The sequence below is a fragment of the Oncorhynchus keta genome, chromosome 24, assembly GCF_023373465.1.
Source record: "Oncorhynchus keta strain PuntledgeMale-10-30-2019 chromosome 24, Oket_V2, whole genome shotgun sequence".
NCBI classification, from domain to species: domain Eukaryota; kingdom Metazoa; phylum Chordata; class Actinopteri; order Salmoniformes; family Salmonidae; genus Oncorhynchus; species Oncorhynchus keta.
The window spans coordinates 6,103,349-6,116,913 of NC_068444.1; the positions used below are offsets into that span (position 1 = coordinate 6,103,349).

General features: G+C 43.5%; 1 protein-coding gene across 6 annotated transcripts in view; it reads left to right on the forward strand.

Annotated features, from left to right (window-relative positions):
* Positions 1–3,353: 3,353 nt before the first annotated feature.
* The window catches only part of LOC118402692 (kinesin-like protein KIF20B), a 44,551-nt gene continuing 34,339 nt past the window's right edge, over positions 3,354–13,565 (forward strand). For 5 of the 6 annotated variants that reach the window (XM_035800861.2, XM_035800863.2, XM_035800864.2 and 2 more), the window contains exons 1-16: positions 3,354–3,483; positions 3,900–4,092; positions 4,253–4,372; positions 4,606–4,744; positions 5,339–5,523; positions 5,653–5,902; positions 6,107–6,316; positions 6,484–6,595; positions 6,761–6,832; positions 6,951–7,097; positions 7,303–7,735; positions 10,422–10,552; positions 10,763–10,907; positions 11,128–11,287; positions 11,627–11,688; positions 11,992–12,111. In XM_035800861.2, coding sequence (XP_035656754.2) covers positions 3,901–4,092; positions 4,253–4,372; positions 4,606–4,744; positions 5,339–5,523; positions 5,653–5,902; positions 6,107–6,316; positions 6,484–6,595; positions 6,761–6,832; positions 6,951–7,097; positions 7,303–7,735; positions 10,422–10,552; positions 10,763–10,907; positions 11,128–11,287; positions 11,627–11,688; positions 11,992–12,111 — 2,478 coding nt within the window. In that variant the 5' untranslated portion in view covers positions 3,354–3,483; position 3,900. Of the gene's footprint in view, positions 3,484–3,757; positions 3,777–3,899; positions 4,093–4,252; positions 4,373–4,605; positions 4,745–5,338; positions 5,524–5,652; positions 5,903–6,106; positions 6,317–6,483; positions 6,596–6,760; positions 6,833–6,950; positions 7,098–7,302; positions 7,736–10,421; positions 10,553–10,762; positions 10,908–11,127; positions 11,288–11,626; positions 11,689–11,991; positions 12,112–13,565 lie in introns of those variants that run through there. The other variant, XM_035800862.2, reaches the window with a different exon arrangement.

Consider the following 13,565-nt stretch of genomic DNA (forward strand, 5'->3'; position numbering starts at 1 on the left):
CCTTCATTCTGTGGTCAGGATTAAACCCAGGGTAAACAGTTAAACCCTTCATTCTGTGGTCAGGTTAAACCCAGGGTAAACAGTTAGTGTATGGTACCCTTCATTCTGTGGTCAGGATTAAACCCAAGGTAAACAGTTAGTGTATGGTACCCTTCATTCTGTGGTCAGGATTAAACCCAGGGTAAACCCCTTCATTCTGTGGTCAGGATTAAACCCAAGGTAAACAGTTAGTGTATGGTACCCTTCATTCTGTGGTCAGGATTAAACCCAAGGTAAACAGTTAGTGTATGGTACCCTTCATTCTGTGGTCAGGATTAAACCCAAGGTAAACAGTTAGTGTATGGTACTCTTCATTCTGTGGTCAGGATTAAACCCAAGGTAAACAGTTAGTGTATGGTACCCTTCATTCTGTGGTCAGGATTAAACCCAAGGTAAACAGTTAGTGTATGGTACCCTTCATTCTGTGGTCAGGATTAAACCCAAGGTAAACAGTTAGTGTATGGTACCCTTCATTCTGTGGTCAGGATTAAACCCAAGGTAAACAGTTAGTGTATGGTACCCTTCATTCTGTGGTCAGGATTAAACCCAAGGTAAACAGTTAATGGTACCTTCATTCTGTGGTCAGGATTAAACCCAAGGTAAACAGTTAGTGTATGGTACCCTTCATTCTGTGGTCAGGATTAAACCCAAGGTAAACAGTTCGTGTATGGTACCCTTCATTCTGTGGTCAGGATTAAACCCAGGGTAAACAGTTAGTGTATGGTACCCTTCATTCTGTGGTCAGGATTAAACCCAAGGTAAACAGTTAGTGTCTGGTACCCTTCATTCTGTGGTCAGGATTAAACCCAAGGTAAACAGTTAAACCCTTCATTCTGTGGTCAGGTTAAACCCAGGGTAAACAGTTAGTGTATGGTACCCTTCATTCTGTGGTCAGGATTAAACCCAGGGTAAACAGTTAGTGTATGGTACCCTTCATTCTGTGGTCAGGATTAAACCCAAGGTAAACAGTTAGTGTATGGTACCCTTCATTCTGTGGTCAGGATTAAACCCAGGGTAAACAGTTAGTGTATGGTACCCTTCATTCTGTGGTCAGGATTAAACCCAAAACAGTTAGTGTATGGTACCCTTCATTCTGTGGTCAGGATTAAACCCAAGGTAAACAGTTAGTGTATGGTACCCTTCATTCTGTGGTCAGGATTAAACCCAGGGTAAACAGTTAGTGTATGGTACCCTTCATTCTGTGGTCAGGATTAAACCCAGGGTAAACAGTTAGTGTATGGTACCCTTCATTCTGTGGTCAGGATTAAACCCAAGGTAAACAGTTAGTGTATGGTACCCTTCATTCTGTGGTCAGGATTAAACCCAAGGTAAACAGTTAGTGTATGGTACCCTTCATTCTGTGGTCAGGATTAAACCCAAGGTAAACAGTTAGTGTATGGTACCCTTCATTCTGTGGTCAGGATTAAACCCAAGGTAAACAGTTAGTGTATGGTACCCTTCATTCTGTGGTCAGGATTAAACCCAAGGTAAACAGTTAGTGTCTGGTACCCTTCATTCTGTGGTCAGGATTAAACCCAAGGTAAACAGTTAGTGTATGGTACCCTTCATTCTGTGATGTATAATTTTTTCCTATCATCTCACCAATGTCTGTTTAGGATGAGACTGATTTGACAAATTACAATGCTTACACTTTATAGTCAATTTTAACACTAAAATAAATGTTTCTCGCTCATATTGATTCCATAAAGCCCATTTTAACACTAAAATATATGTTTCTCGCTCATATTGATTCCATATAGCCCATTTTAACACTAAAATAAATGTTTCTCGCTCATATTGATTCCATATAGCCCATTTTAACACTAAAATAAATGTTTCTCGCTCATATTGATTCCATAAAGCCCATTTTAACACTAAAATAAATGTTTCTCGCTCATATTGATTCCATAAAGCCCATTTTAACACTAAAATAAATGTTTCTCGTTCATATTGATTCCATATAGCCCATTTTAACACTAAAATAAATGTTTCTCGCTCATATTGATTCCATAAAGCCCATTTTAACACTAAAATAAATGTTTCTCGCTCATATTGATTCCATATAGCCCATTTTAACACTAAAATAAATGTTTCTCGCTCATATTGATTCCATAAAGCCCATTTTAACACCAAAATAAATGTTTCTCGCCCATATTGATTCCATAAAGCCCATTTTAACACTAAAATAAATGTTTCTAAATGAAAAGTCACTTTTTAGGGGCAGTCGCTCAAACTTAACTCTGGACCTCAGAGCTCGATCCACTATGTTTGTTCCTTTCCCCCCAGTAATCAGGGACTGATTTTGACATGGTTGGTGCAATGAATTATCAGGTAAAACAGAAAACCAGCAGGCTCCGGGCCTCGTAGGGTAAGAGTTGAATTCCCCTGCTCTAGGGTAGGGCTCTCCAACCCTGTTCCTGGAGAGCTACCGTGCATGTTTTCACTCCAAAGTTGTAACTAACCTGATTCAGCTTATCAACCAGCTAATTATTAAAATCAGGTGTAGTAGAGTGTTGGAGTGAAGAGCCACCGTCCTGTAGGTTTCAAAGAACAGGGTTGGAGCCCAGCTGGTTTAGGGGTTAGTTAGCGACGTCCCAAGGATTCCATAAAGCACTAACTTTGGTGAACCACATACATGTAATCTCTCTTTGCATAATCCTAGCTCCCTTTCCTCCTCTCCTTAGCTTTCCTAGAACCATTTCCTCATATCCTTGTGTAACAGTATAACTTTAGACCGTCCCTCGCCCATACCCGGGCGCAAACCAGCAGTCACCCACAAAGCATCGTTACCCATCGCTCCACAAAAGCCACGGCTCTTGCAGAGCAAAGGGAACTACTACTTCAAGGTCTCAGAGCAAGTGACGTAACCGATTGAAACGCTATTTAGCGCGCACCACCGCTAACTAGCTAGCCGTTTCACATCCGTAAACACTTGGCCTTCCTAGCTCGTGTTCTTATCTTAATTTCTAGCCTCCTTTCTTTTATCCCCCCCCCCTACCCTTTGCTCCGAGCTCAAAAATGTTCCAACACCCTTTCCTTTCCTCCTATTCTAGTTTCCTTTCCTTCTTCACTTTCTCCCTTCCCTAACTGTATTTTCTCTTCTCCTTCCCTTTCCTAGATCTCAATTCAAGATTGACTTAAAAATAAAAAAATATATTAAAAAAATATCGTGTTGATGCAGAGATTGAAGTCAATCATAGGAATGTGGGCGTATGGATAATATATTATTCAGAAATACATAGCTATCACACAAAATCACGAGATGCAAATGTTTGTTTGAAACAGAATCAATATTTGACAGCGTCTTCTATGAGCACTTCCGGTTAAAAACAAATCAGTGAGATCAGTCTCCCGATTGGTCGAATTTAAAAATGAGACCGGGACAGTTTTGGACGACAACAGAAGACGGAGTTTCGTTGCGAAACAAAAAAGAAGATCTGTCACGTAAGTAGACATTAAAAAACCCTAATATCATTTCCCCTCTCACCCTAATGATTAGAATATATTTGGGTAAGTTAGCGGTTTGCATGTATCTTCATTATGTTACAACAAAAAAAAAAGATATATTAACACCGCTACCTAGTCAAGTTAGCTGTGTTGCCGTGGCAATAGTAGTTAAGCCAACGTTAACTAGCTGTCAGTGTAGTTACCAAATAGTTTCGTTCAAGCCGACAAAAACATGTTCTACTCCGCCTGTTTTAGTGTTGTGATCTGCTTACGGTTTATTCATGTCGAAGGTGATTTGTTAGCTAGCGAGTTGCTAATGTGCGTTGGTAACTAACTAACTAACTAACTTTATAGCCAGTGTTTTTGCTCAACACCCTGTTTCTTTGTCCCCCAACCACATTATATGACACCAGGATGATAGAATCGGGTTGTCACAGCACACTGGAAAACGCAGAGGAGAGAGAAATGAACGTCGACGACCCGAGGAAAGATGTTTTATCAGAGGTTCACTCACAGGAGTCGTGCCTAGGAGAGAACGAGCACTTGCAGGTGTACCTCCGCATTCGACCGTTCGCATCCACTGAAAGAGAAAATGGCGAATCGCAGGTAATTTGAACACACTGTTCTGGTTTGAAATAGTTTTTTTTTTTTCACAAGAAGCACACACGCCAGGTAACATGAGCCTTTGGATAATAACTGTTGACCAAAAGTTTTTTTTTTTTTAAATTGACCATTGACTTGTTGACCTTTGCTGTACAAATTCAAGGACTGCGTTTCCATTGAGCCCCCAGACAAGGTGCTCCTCAAGGCTCCAAGGACTTCCCTCTCAGCAAGGCTTAGTGACAAATCAGTCCCTCAGACAGCTCAACGGTTCCAGTTCTCACAGGTCATTCAGCAGGGCCTGTCAGTGCCATCCAGGGACTATATATATATTTATTTATTGCCTGCCAACTAAATCTGACATATTTTCAGTAATGTTGATTTTAATGTGTCTCTGTATAAAACACATTTTAACAAGGTAGAACAACAACACACGAGAAAATAAATATATAACCACAATCCTTAAGGAAACAGAAGATGGATCTTCTAACAACGCTGTTAATTTATTTTGGTCCTCAGGTCTTGGGGCCAGAAACCTCTCAGAGGGAGATGTTTGATGGCACAGTGAGAAGTCTGGTCAAGGATGTTTTGGAAGGTGGAAATTCTCTTGTTTTCACATATGGAGTCACAAATGCCGGAAAGACATTCACATTTCTAGGTTTGATTTTCTATAAATATATATTTTTTTCTTGCCTTGCAGCTGTTTTGTCCTAACATCCTACTTGTACATTCATAATTGCCCAAAATATCAGAATTGGGCTGTCTGTGTAAACGCAGCCAATATAACCTAGCTAGCAAAAGTTACATGCACCTCTGCAATTCAAAGAGGCCTCAGATCACCATTTGAACAGCTGCCTTGACTATGTTGAAGCTGCCTCAGCTAACGTTACTACTACTAGTTAGCTAGTCACGTTCATTTATAGTTATTACAATAACGTAGCTGGCAAATTGACTGTAGTAAACCTAGTTTTATCAGGCCCACTGAATCACCTAACGTTTCTATATATATTTTTTTTTCTTGCCTTGCAGCTGTTTTGTCCTAACATCCTACTTGTACACAAGGGCTGGCCTGAGTTAGCTGTTGTACAGATTCACTGTTTAAATGACACTGAAATGCAATGCTTTTTATAGTCAAATCACATGTTGACCCTTCAACCCCTTGCTCTTTATGGCCAACTCTCATAAAAACACACTAAGACGACATGATTCACACATTTAACAAATCTTCAACACCTGTTGTGTTTTTTTGTAGGTCCAGAGACCAACGCAGGGATCCTCCCAAGGTCTTTGAATGTCATCTTCAACAGCATTGAGGGCCGTGTTTACGACCAGATGACTATCAAGCCACAGCGATGCAGAGAGTTCATCAGGCTCACTAAAGACCAGCAGAGTGAAGAGGCCACTAACAAGAGAAATTTCTTCAGGCTCCTCAAGGAGGTACAGGGTTGGTTTATTAACCCAAATTCATTTTTTTATTTATATATATTGTTTTAAGCCATTGCATTACTTAACAAGTTTTTCTTTGGGTTTAATCATTTATATTATATCATTGCTCTTCCCCCATAGAGTGATAACCCAAAAACCTCCACCAGCCAGACAAGCTCCACCAGCCAGACAAGCTCCACCAGCCAGACAGGCTCCACCAGCCAGACAGGCTCCACCAGCCAGACAGGCTCCACCAGCCAGACAGGCTCCAGCAGCCAGACAGGCTCCAGCAGCCAGACAGGCTCCAGCAGCCAGACAGGCTCCAGCAGCCAGACAGGCTCCAGCAGCCAGACAAGCTCCACCAGCCAGACAAGCAAGACAACCCTGCAAGGCAAGGAGATTCATCATTTATGTAGTCTTACATCACCATGCATGTTCATGTTTTGCATTTATACATGATTGTCACGTTGCTCTGTCTCTCTCTCTCTGTCTCTCTCTCTCTGGTAGTTTGGTGCATCGTTTGTCATCACAATAGACCTCTATCCAACAAGAGGGTTTGTAAACAGGCTAACCCCGCCACGTGTTTCTCTGACAGGGTCCGCACTAAGTGACATTGAAAGGACTGTGACTGAAGACTCTTTCAGTCTGGTTGTTGACGCACACACCAAGTTCTCCGTCTGGGTGTCCTTCTGTGAAATCTACAACGAGAATATTCACGACTTGCTGGAGCCCGTACCGATCGGGGCCCTGAAGAGATCCACCCTGCGGCTATCACAGGATGTCAAAGGCAACTCCTTTGTAAAAGGTAACAGATGCATTGGAGGTGTAAAATATATTATATATATATATATTGCTGTATAACAAGTTCTTTATATATCTATCCTGGGAATCGGACCCACAATCCTGTTGGAGAAGCACCATGCTCTACCAACTGAGTTGCAAAGGACCAAATGTTCCTGCATGTAATTTCAGATCTGAAGTGGGTACAAGTGAACAACGCGGAGGAAGCCTACAAGGTGATGAAGCTAGGAAAGAAGAACCAGAGCTTCGCCAGCACAAAGCTCAACCTCCTCTCGAGCCGGAGGTATGATCATTTAAATCACATCCATTTCCTTTTTCAATTATTAATTTGAATGTTTCTTTGAGCTGTTACTCACTTGCGTGAGCCAAGTTCACGCAGTAGAGTAGATTGACCACTGAGCTCTTATTAAAATGTTATTTTTTAAATCTGTTCCGTTCCTATGCTCAGCCACAGCATATTTTCTATTCGTATCCTGCGGATTGAAGATGCTCGGATTCCTCGCGTTAACTCTGTCAGCGAGTAAGTGAAATGCATATTTCAATTCATTTTTTTTTTTGCGCACAGTAAAAAATCTTATGAGCCCCGTGCAGTACTTGTGGGTGTCTAAAGGCAAGGCTGTTTTTGTCTTTCTGTTCAGGCTGTCCCTGTGTGACCTGGCTGGGTCAGAGCGGTGCGCTAAAACGCAGAATAAAGGGCAGCGTTTGAAAGAGGCTGGGAACATCAACACATCGCTGATGACGCTGGGCAAGTGCATCAACGCCTTACGCCAAAGCCAGCAATCCAAGTGAGCCTTGTCTGCTTTTTGACATATGTAATAGAGTCTACAAAACATTAGGAACGCCTTCCTAATATGGGGGGGGATACGTAATATTTGAGCTGAGTCTTCAACTCATTTCCCAGTGCTCTGAGAACTGTGTTTTCGTTGTACATCGTCCCTGTCCAAACGTAATAAATACAATTTATTTTCTGACCTGCCTCTTGTTTGCTAGGCTACCACAGCACATCCCTTTCAGGGAGAGCAAGCTCACCCACTACCTGCAGGGCTTCTTCTGTGGGTGGGGCAGAGCCTGCATGGTAGTCAACATCAACCAGTGTGCCTCCATGTACGACGAGACGATCAACGTGCTCAAGTTCTCCGCCGTGGCTCAGAAGGTGGTGGTGCTGACATCCAAGACCGTCCCCCATCTCGCCACCAAGACGTCGGCCCGGGAACTGTCCATGATCGTCGACCACGCAGACAGGAAGAACCTGTTGGGTCTGCGGAGAAGGAGCTCCCTGGTTGGCTGGGAGACCAGTCTGGAGGATGTGCAGGAGGATGTTGATGACATGGAAGAGGAGAGCACGGCAGAGGACAGTGTGATTGAGGAGACCATGCAAGAAGTGGACGATGACAAGTTTCTCATCGATAAAGATGCTTATGAGGTAAGGCTCTCCCCCGAGCTACTAGAGCTGAGTGTTGCCAGGGATGTCATTACCCCAGGCCTCATTACACCATATTGAGGCATCTCATTACCCCAGGCCTCATTACACCATATTGAGGCATCTCATTACCCCAGGCCTCATTACCCCAGGCCTCATTACACCATATTGAGGGATCTCATTACCCCAGGCCTCATTACCCCAGGCCTCATTACCCCAGGCCTCATTACCCCAGGCCATCATTGAGGCCTCATTACCCCAGGCCTCATTACCCCAGGCCTCATTACCCCAGGCCTCATTACACCATATTGAGGCATCTCATTACCCCAGGCCTCATTACCCCAGGCCTCATTACCCCAGGCCTCATTACACCATATTGAGGCATCTCATTACCCCAGGCCTCATTACCCCAGGCCTCATTACACCATATTGAGGCATCTCATTACCCCAGGCCTCATTACACCATATTGAGGGGCCTCATTACACCATATTGACGGATCTCATTACCTCACCCCAGGCCTCATTACCCCAGGCCTCATTACACCATATTGAGGCATCTCATTACCCCAGGCCTCATTACCCCAGGCCTCATTACCCCATATTGAGGCATCTCATTACCCCAGGCCTCATTACCCCAGGCCTCATTACCCCAGGCCTCATTACACCATATTGAGGCATCTCATTACCCCAGGCCTCATTACCTCAGGCCTCATTACCCCAGGCCTCATTACACCATATTGAGGCATCTCATTACCCCAGGCCTCATTACCCCATATTGAGGCATCTCATTACCCCAGGCCTCATTACCCCATATTGAGGCATCTCATTACCCCAGGCCTCATTACACCATATTGAGGCATCTCATTACCCCAGGCCTCATTACCTCAGGCCTCATTACCCCAGGCCTCATTACACCATATTGAGGCATCTCATTACCCCAGGCCTCATTACCTCAGGCCTCATTACCCCATATTGAGGCATCTCATTACCCCAGGCCTCATTACCCCAGGCCTCATTACACCATATTGAGGCATCTCATTACCCCAGGCCTCATTACCCCATATTGAGGCATCTCATTACCCCAGGCCTCATTACACCAGGCCTCATTACCCCAGGCCTCATTACCCCAGGCCTCATTACACCATATTGAGGCATCTCATTACCCCAGGCCTCATTACCCCATATTGAGGCATCTCATTACCCAGGCCTCATTACCCATAGGGCATCTCATTACCCCATATTGAGGCATCTCATTACCCCAGGCCTCATTACCCCAGGGCATCTCATTACACCATATTGAGGCATCTCATTACCCCAGGCCTCATTACCCCAGGCCTCATTACCCCAGGCCTCATTACACCATATTGAGGCATCTCATTACCCCAGGCCTCATTACACCAGACTGAGGGGCATCTCATTAGAGCACCTCATTACCCCATAGTGAGGCACCTCATTAGAGGCCTCATTACCCCAGGCCTCATTGAGGCCTCATTACACCAGGCCTCATTACACCATATTGAGGCATCTCATTACCCCAGGCCTCATTACACCATATTGAGGCGCCTCATTACCCCAGGCCTCATTACCCCAAGCCTCATTACACCATATTGAGGCATCTCATTACCCCAGGCCTCATTACACCAGACTGAGGGGCCTCATTAGAGCACAACTCATAACACCATAGTGAGGGACCTCATTAGAGCACACCTCCTAACACCATACTGAGGGACCTCACCGTACCATATTATCACCATACTGAGGGACCTCACCATACCATATTATCACCATACTGAGGTGCCTCACCGTACCATATTATCACCATACTGAGGGACCTCACCATACCATATTATCACCATACTGAGGGGCCTCACCATACCATATTATCACCATACTGAGGTGCCTCACCATACCATATTATCACCATACTGAGGGGCCTCACCATACCATATTATCACCATACTGAGGTGCCTCACCGTACCATATTATCACCATACTGAGGGACCTCACCATACCATATTATCACCATACTGAGGTGCCTCACCGTACCATATTATCACCATACTGCGGTGCCATTATAATATGTATTGCGATTTGGTACTGTTATTCTCTTGCGTTCCGAACATATTGCTCACCACATGTCTGCTGCAGAGGGACAAGAGTCATGATAACTAGTTTTGATCCGTTGTGGAAATAAGTGCTGAAAACAAATTGGCTCCCTATTTTTAAAAAGTGGAGAACCAAGCCATGAAGGAAAAAATATTTTTTGTGCAGGGACGGCCAACAAGAGCAAAAATAATAGCGACATTGTCAAAAAAGACACAATATATTGTCAAAAATAATATCCCGATTATGTAACCAGATTGATTTGTTCCCCCATCACTACTAACCTCTGTTTAGTAGTCACCTACATTACCAGGCCCTGATTGGATTGTTCTGAAATTGGAGGAAGATTCAGGCCTACTAATAGTCTCGTAAAGAGACCTGAGTTTTGCCTGATCAGGTTACATTGTCAAAACTCTGGTCCCTTTTTTATGAATGTAAAGTTCACCCAGAACCAAAGTCTTGTGTAATTTGGTCAGATGCTTTATTTAAAATAAAATGTTTAAAAAAAAAATATATATATATATGTCTGTCCACAAGAGAGAAATTTGAAGTAAGTATTTTAATGGCTGTTAATTAACCCTTTCAGAGCCAACTCCTCCAACTCCGGGAACAGCTCCAGAAAGAGAGGTCTGAAAACCTGGCTCTGGAATCCCGGATCCGGGACGAGGTCACCAAGGAGTTCTCGGAGCTCTTCTCTGAAATGCAGACCGACTACAAGTGAGCTCTTCTCTGCCTGTTTAGTTTTTAACTAATACTTTTTTTAAGGCTGCTTTTTAAAATAATAATAGATTTGGATTTATATATTGCTTTTCTATAAACTGAGGTACTCAAAGCTTTAGTAAGGGGGATTTAAAGGTAAATGTTTTTAAATGCATAAAACTGAACAAGCTGTCGCTATAATAACTTGATTTCTTTGTCTTTTTAAAGGGAACGTCTGGCCAAAGAGAAGGAGATTGTCGAGGAGAGAGCGGAGAGGCGTCTAGAGATCCTGAAGAATCTAGTGAACAAGAACACCAGTCAAGAGGAGCTGGAAAGAACCGATGGAGAACTGGACAGAGCAGAGCGAGCCACGGTAATACGGCCAAACTAGACACGTTGGCCGTCGAGCAGTGTCAACCTCCATCGTATATAGCCTTGTCTCTTCCTCCACCCGACACTGACTTTACTGATAACTACTCTATTGAGGAATCACGTACCCACTATGACATGTGGTCTCACCTAGCTATCTTAAGATGAATGTACGTACTGTAAATCGCTCTGGATTACTAAAAAATGTGTATTGTCTCGTGTAGAAGGACAGCTCGTCGTTGGGAGGCATGTTTGACTCCATGTGCAGTGACCTGGCAGGCATAAAGATGGCGGCTGAGACGGCCAAGACATTTCTGGTGGTCGCCCACCCAAGTAGTGACACCGTCTCCAACCTCTCAGGGCAGCTGCCTGTCAAAACCAATGGTAACCAACTGGCCGGTCGCTTCATTTTAGCACGACACAATGGAGTCCACTAAGCGAAGGCTTGATGATGATGATGATTTTGAATGGGGTGTGTAATGTTAAAAAACCAAGATGTCGCACCCCCTTTTTTGGGATTATGAAACATTGGAGCACTCTGTCACATTCACCTTTCAGTAGAACTCTGTCAGCAATAACCTGTTAATCAGCAGTTTTCACTATCCATCAATGACCGAAGCAGACCGGTTAACCTGATTTAATTTAATTGTTTTCCGTGTCTGTGATGGAACATGCTGGGTTTCCTTCTGGTTGATTAGTCCGTTGTCTTCCGTTGATTTTCAGAACTGGAAAATTATTGCAGACGAGCACCGCAATCAAACGAACATCTTGACGAGGCTAGAAAGGTACTGGCAAATGTATTTTTTTTAATTTTGGATGGGGGTATTTTGCAGCAATGTGACTTATTTTTGGTTCTAACTAGTCAATCGTGGACAGACTACGTATACCACATGATGCTGCATTTTAGTTCTGTGTTAACTGGGAGTCGCACTGGGAGTCGCACTGGGAGTCGCACTGGGTCTTGTAGTCTGCACTGGGCTGAAGTTCTCCGCACTGGGATGTGATTTCGCACTGGGAGGTCAAAGACACTATCAAGGATGTAAGTTCATTTTAAATGACAAACCCTTTTTTTGTGTTTTGTCTTGTAGACTCTGGAGTCTCAGGAGCTGAAGTTCTCCGACCTCGTGGAGTTGTGTCATGAGAAGGATGAGATGATTTCCTCGCTTCAGAACACCGTGGACCAGCAGGTCAAAGACACTATCAAGGATGTAAGTTCATTTTAAATGACAAGCTATCAGCCTGTTCCATAGTTTAGTGATTCTCAAATCTTTTTTTTGGTCACATGGGGTTAGCTTTTGTGATAGCAAATTCATCAGGGACGACCCTCATCACAACACATCAAATGTTATTGGTCACATGCACGTGGTTAGCAGATGTTATTGGTCACATGCACGTGGTTAGCAGATGTTATTGGTCACATGCACGTGGTTTGCAGATGTTATTGGTCACATGCACGTGGTTAGCAGATGTTATTGGTCACATGCACATGGTTAGCAGATGTTATTGGTCACATGCACGTGGTTAGCAGATGTTAATGGTCACATGCACATGGTTAGCAGATGTTATTGGTCACATGCACGTGGTTAGCAGATGTTATTGGTCACATGCACGTGGTTAGCAGATGTTAATGGTCACATGCACGTGGTTAGCAGATGTTAATGGTCACTTGGTCACGTGGTTAGCAGATGTTAATGGTCACATGCACGTGGTTAGCAGATGTTATTGGTCACATGCACGTGGTTAGCAGATGTTATTGGTCACATGCACGTGGTTTGCAGATGTTATTGGTCACATGCACGTGGTTAGCAGATGTTATTGGTCACATGCACATGGTTAGCAGATGTTAATGGTCACATGCACATGGTTAGCAGATGTTAATGGTCACACGCACATGGTTAGCAGATGTTAATGGTCACATGCACGTGGTTAGCAGATGTTATTGCGAGTGTAGCGCAATTCTTGTGCTTCTAGTTTCGACAGTGCAGTAATATCTAACAATTCCACCACAACTACCTAATACACACATCTAAGTAAAGGAATAAGAATATATAAATGTATGGATGAGCAATGCAGAGCGACAGAGGCAAGATGCAATAGATGGTATGTAATGTACAGTTGAAGTTGGAAGTTTTACATACACCGTAGCCAAATACATTTAAACTCTGTTTTTCACAATTCCTGACATTTAATCCTAGTAAAACTCCCTGTCTTCGGTCAGTTAGGATCACCACTTTATTTTAAGAATGTGAAATGTTAGAATAATAGTAGAGAGAATGATTTCTTTCATCACATTTCCAGTGGGTCAGAAGTTTACATACACTCAATTAGTATTTGGTAGCAATGCCTTTAAATTGTTTAACTTGGGTCAAACGTTTCAGGTAGCCTTCCACAAGCTTCCCACAATAAGTTGGGTGAATTTTGGCCCATTCCTCCTGACAGAGCTGGTGTAACTGAGTCAGGTTTGTAGGCCTCCTTGCTCGCACATGATCTTTCAGTTCTGCCCACACATCTATGGGATTGAGGTCAGGGTTTTGTGATGGCCACTCCAACACCTTGACTTTGTTGTCCTTAAGCCATTTTGCCACAACTTTGGAAGTATGCTTGGGGTCATTGTCCATTTGGAAGACCCATTTGCGACCAAGCTTTAACTTCCTGACTGATG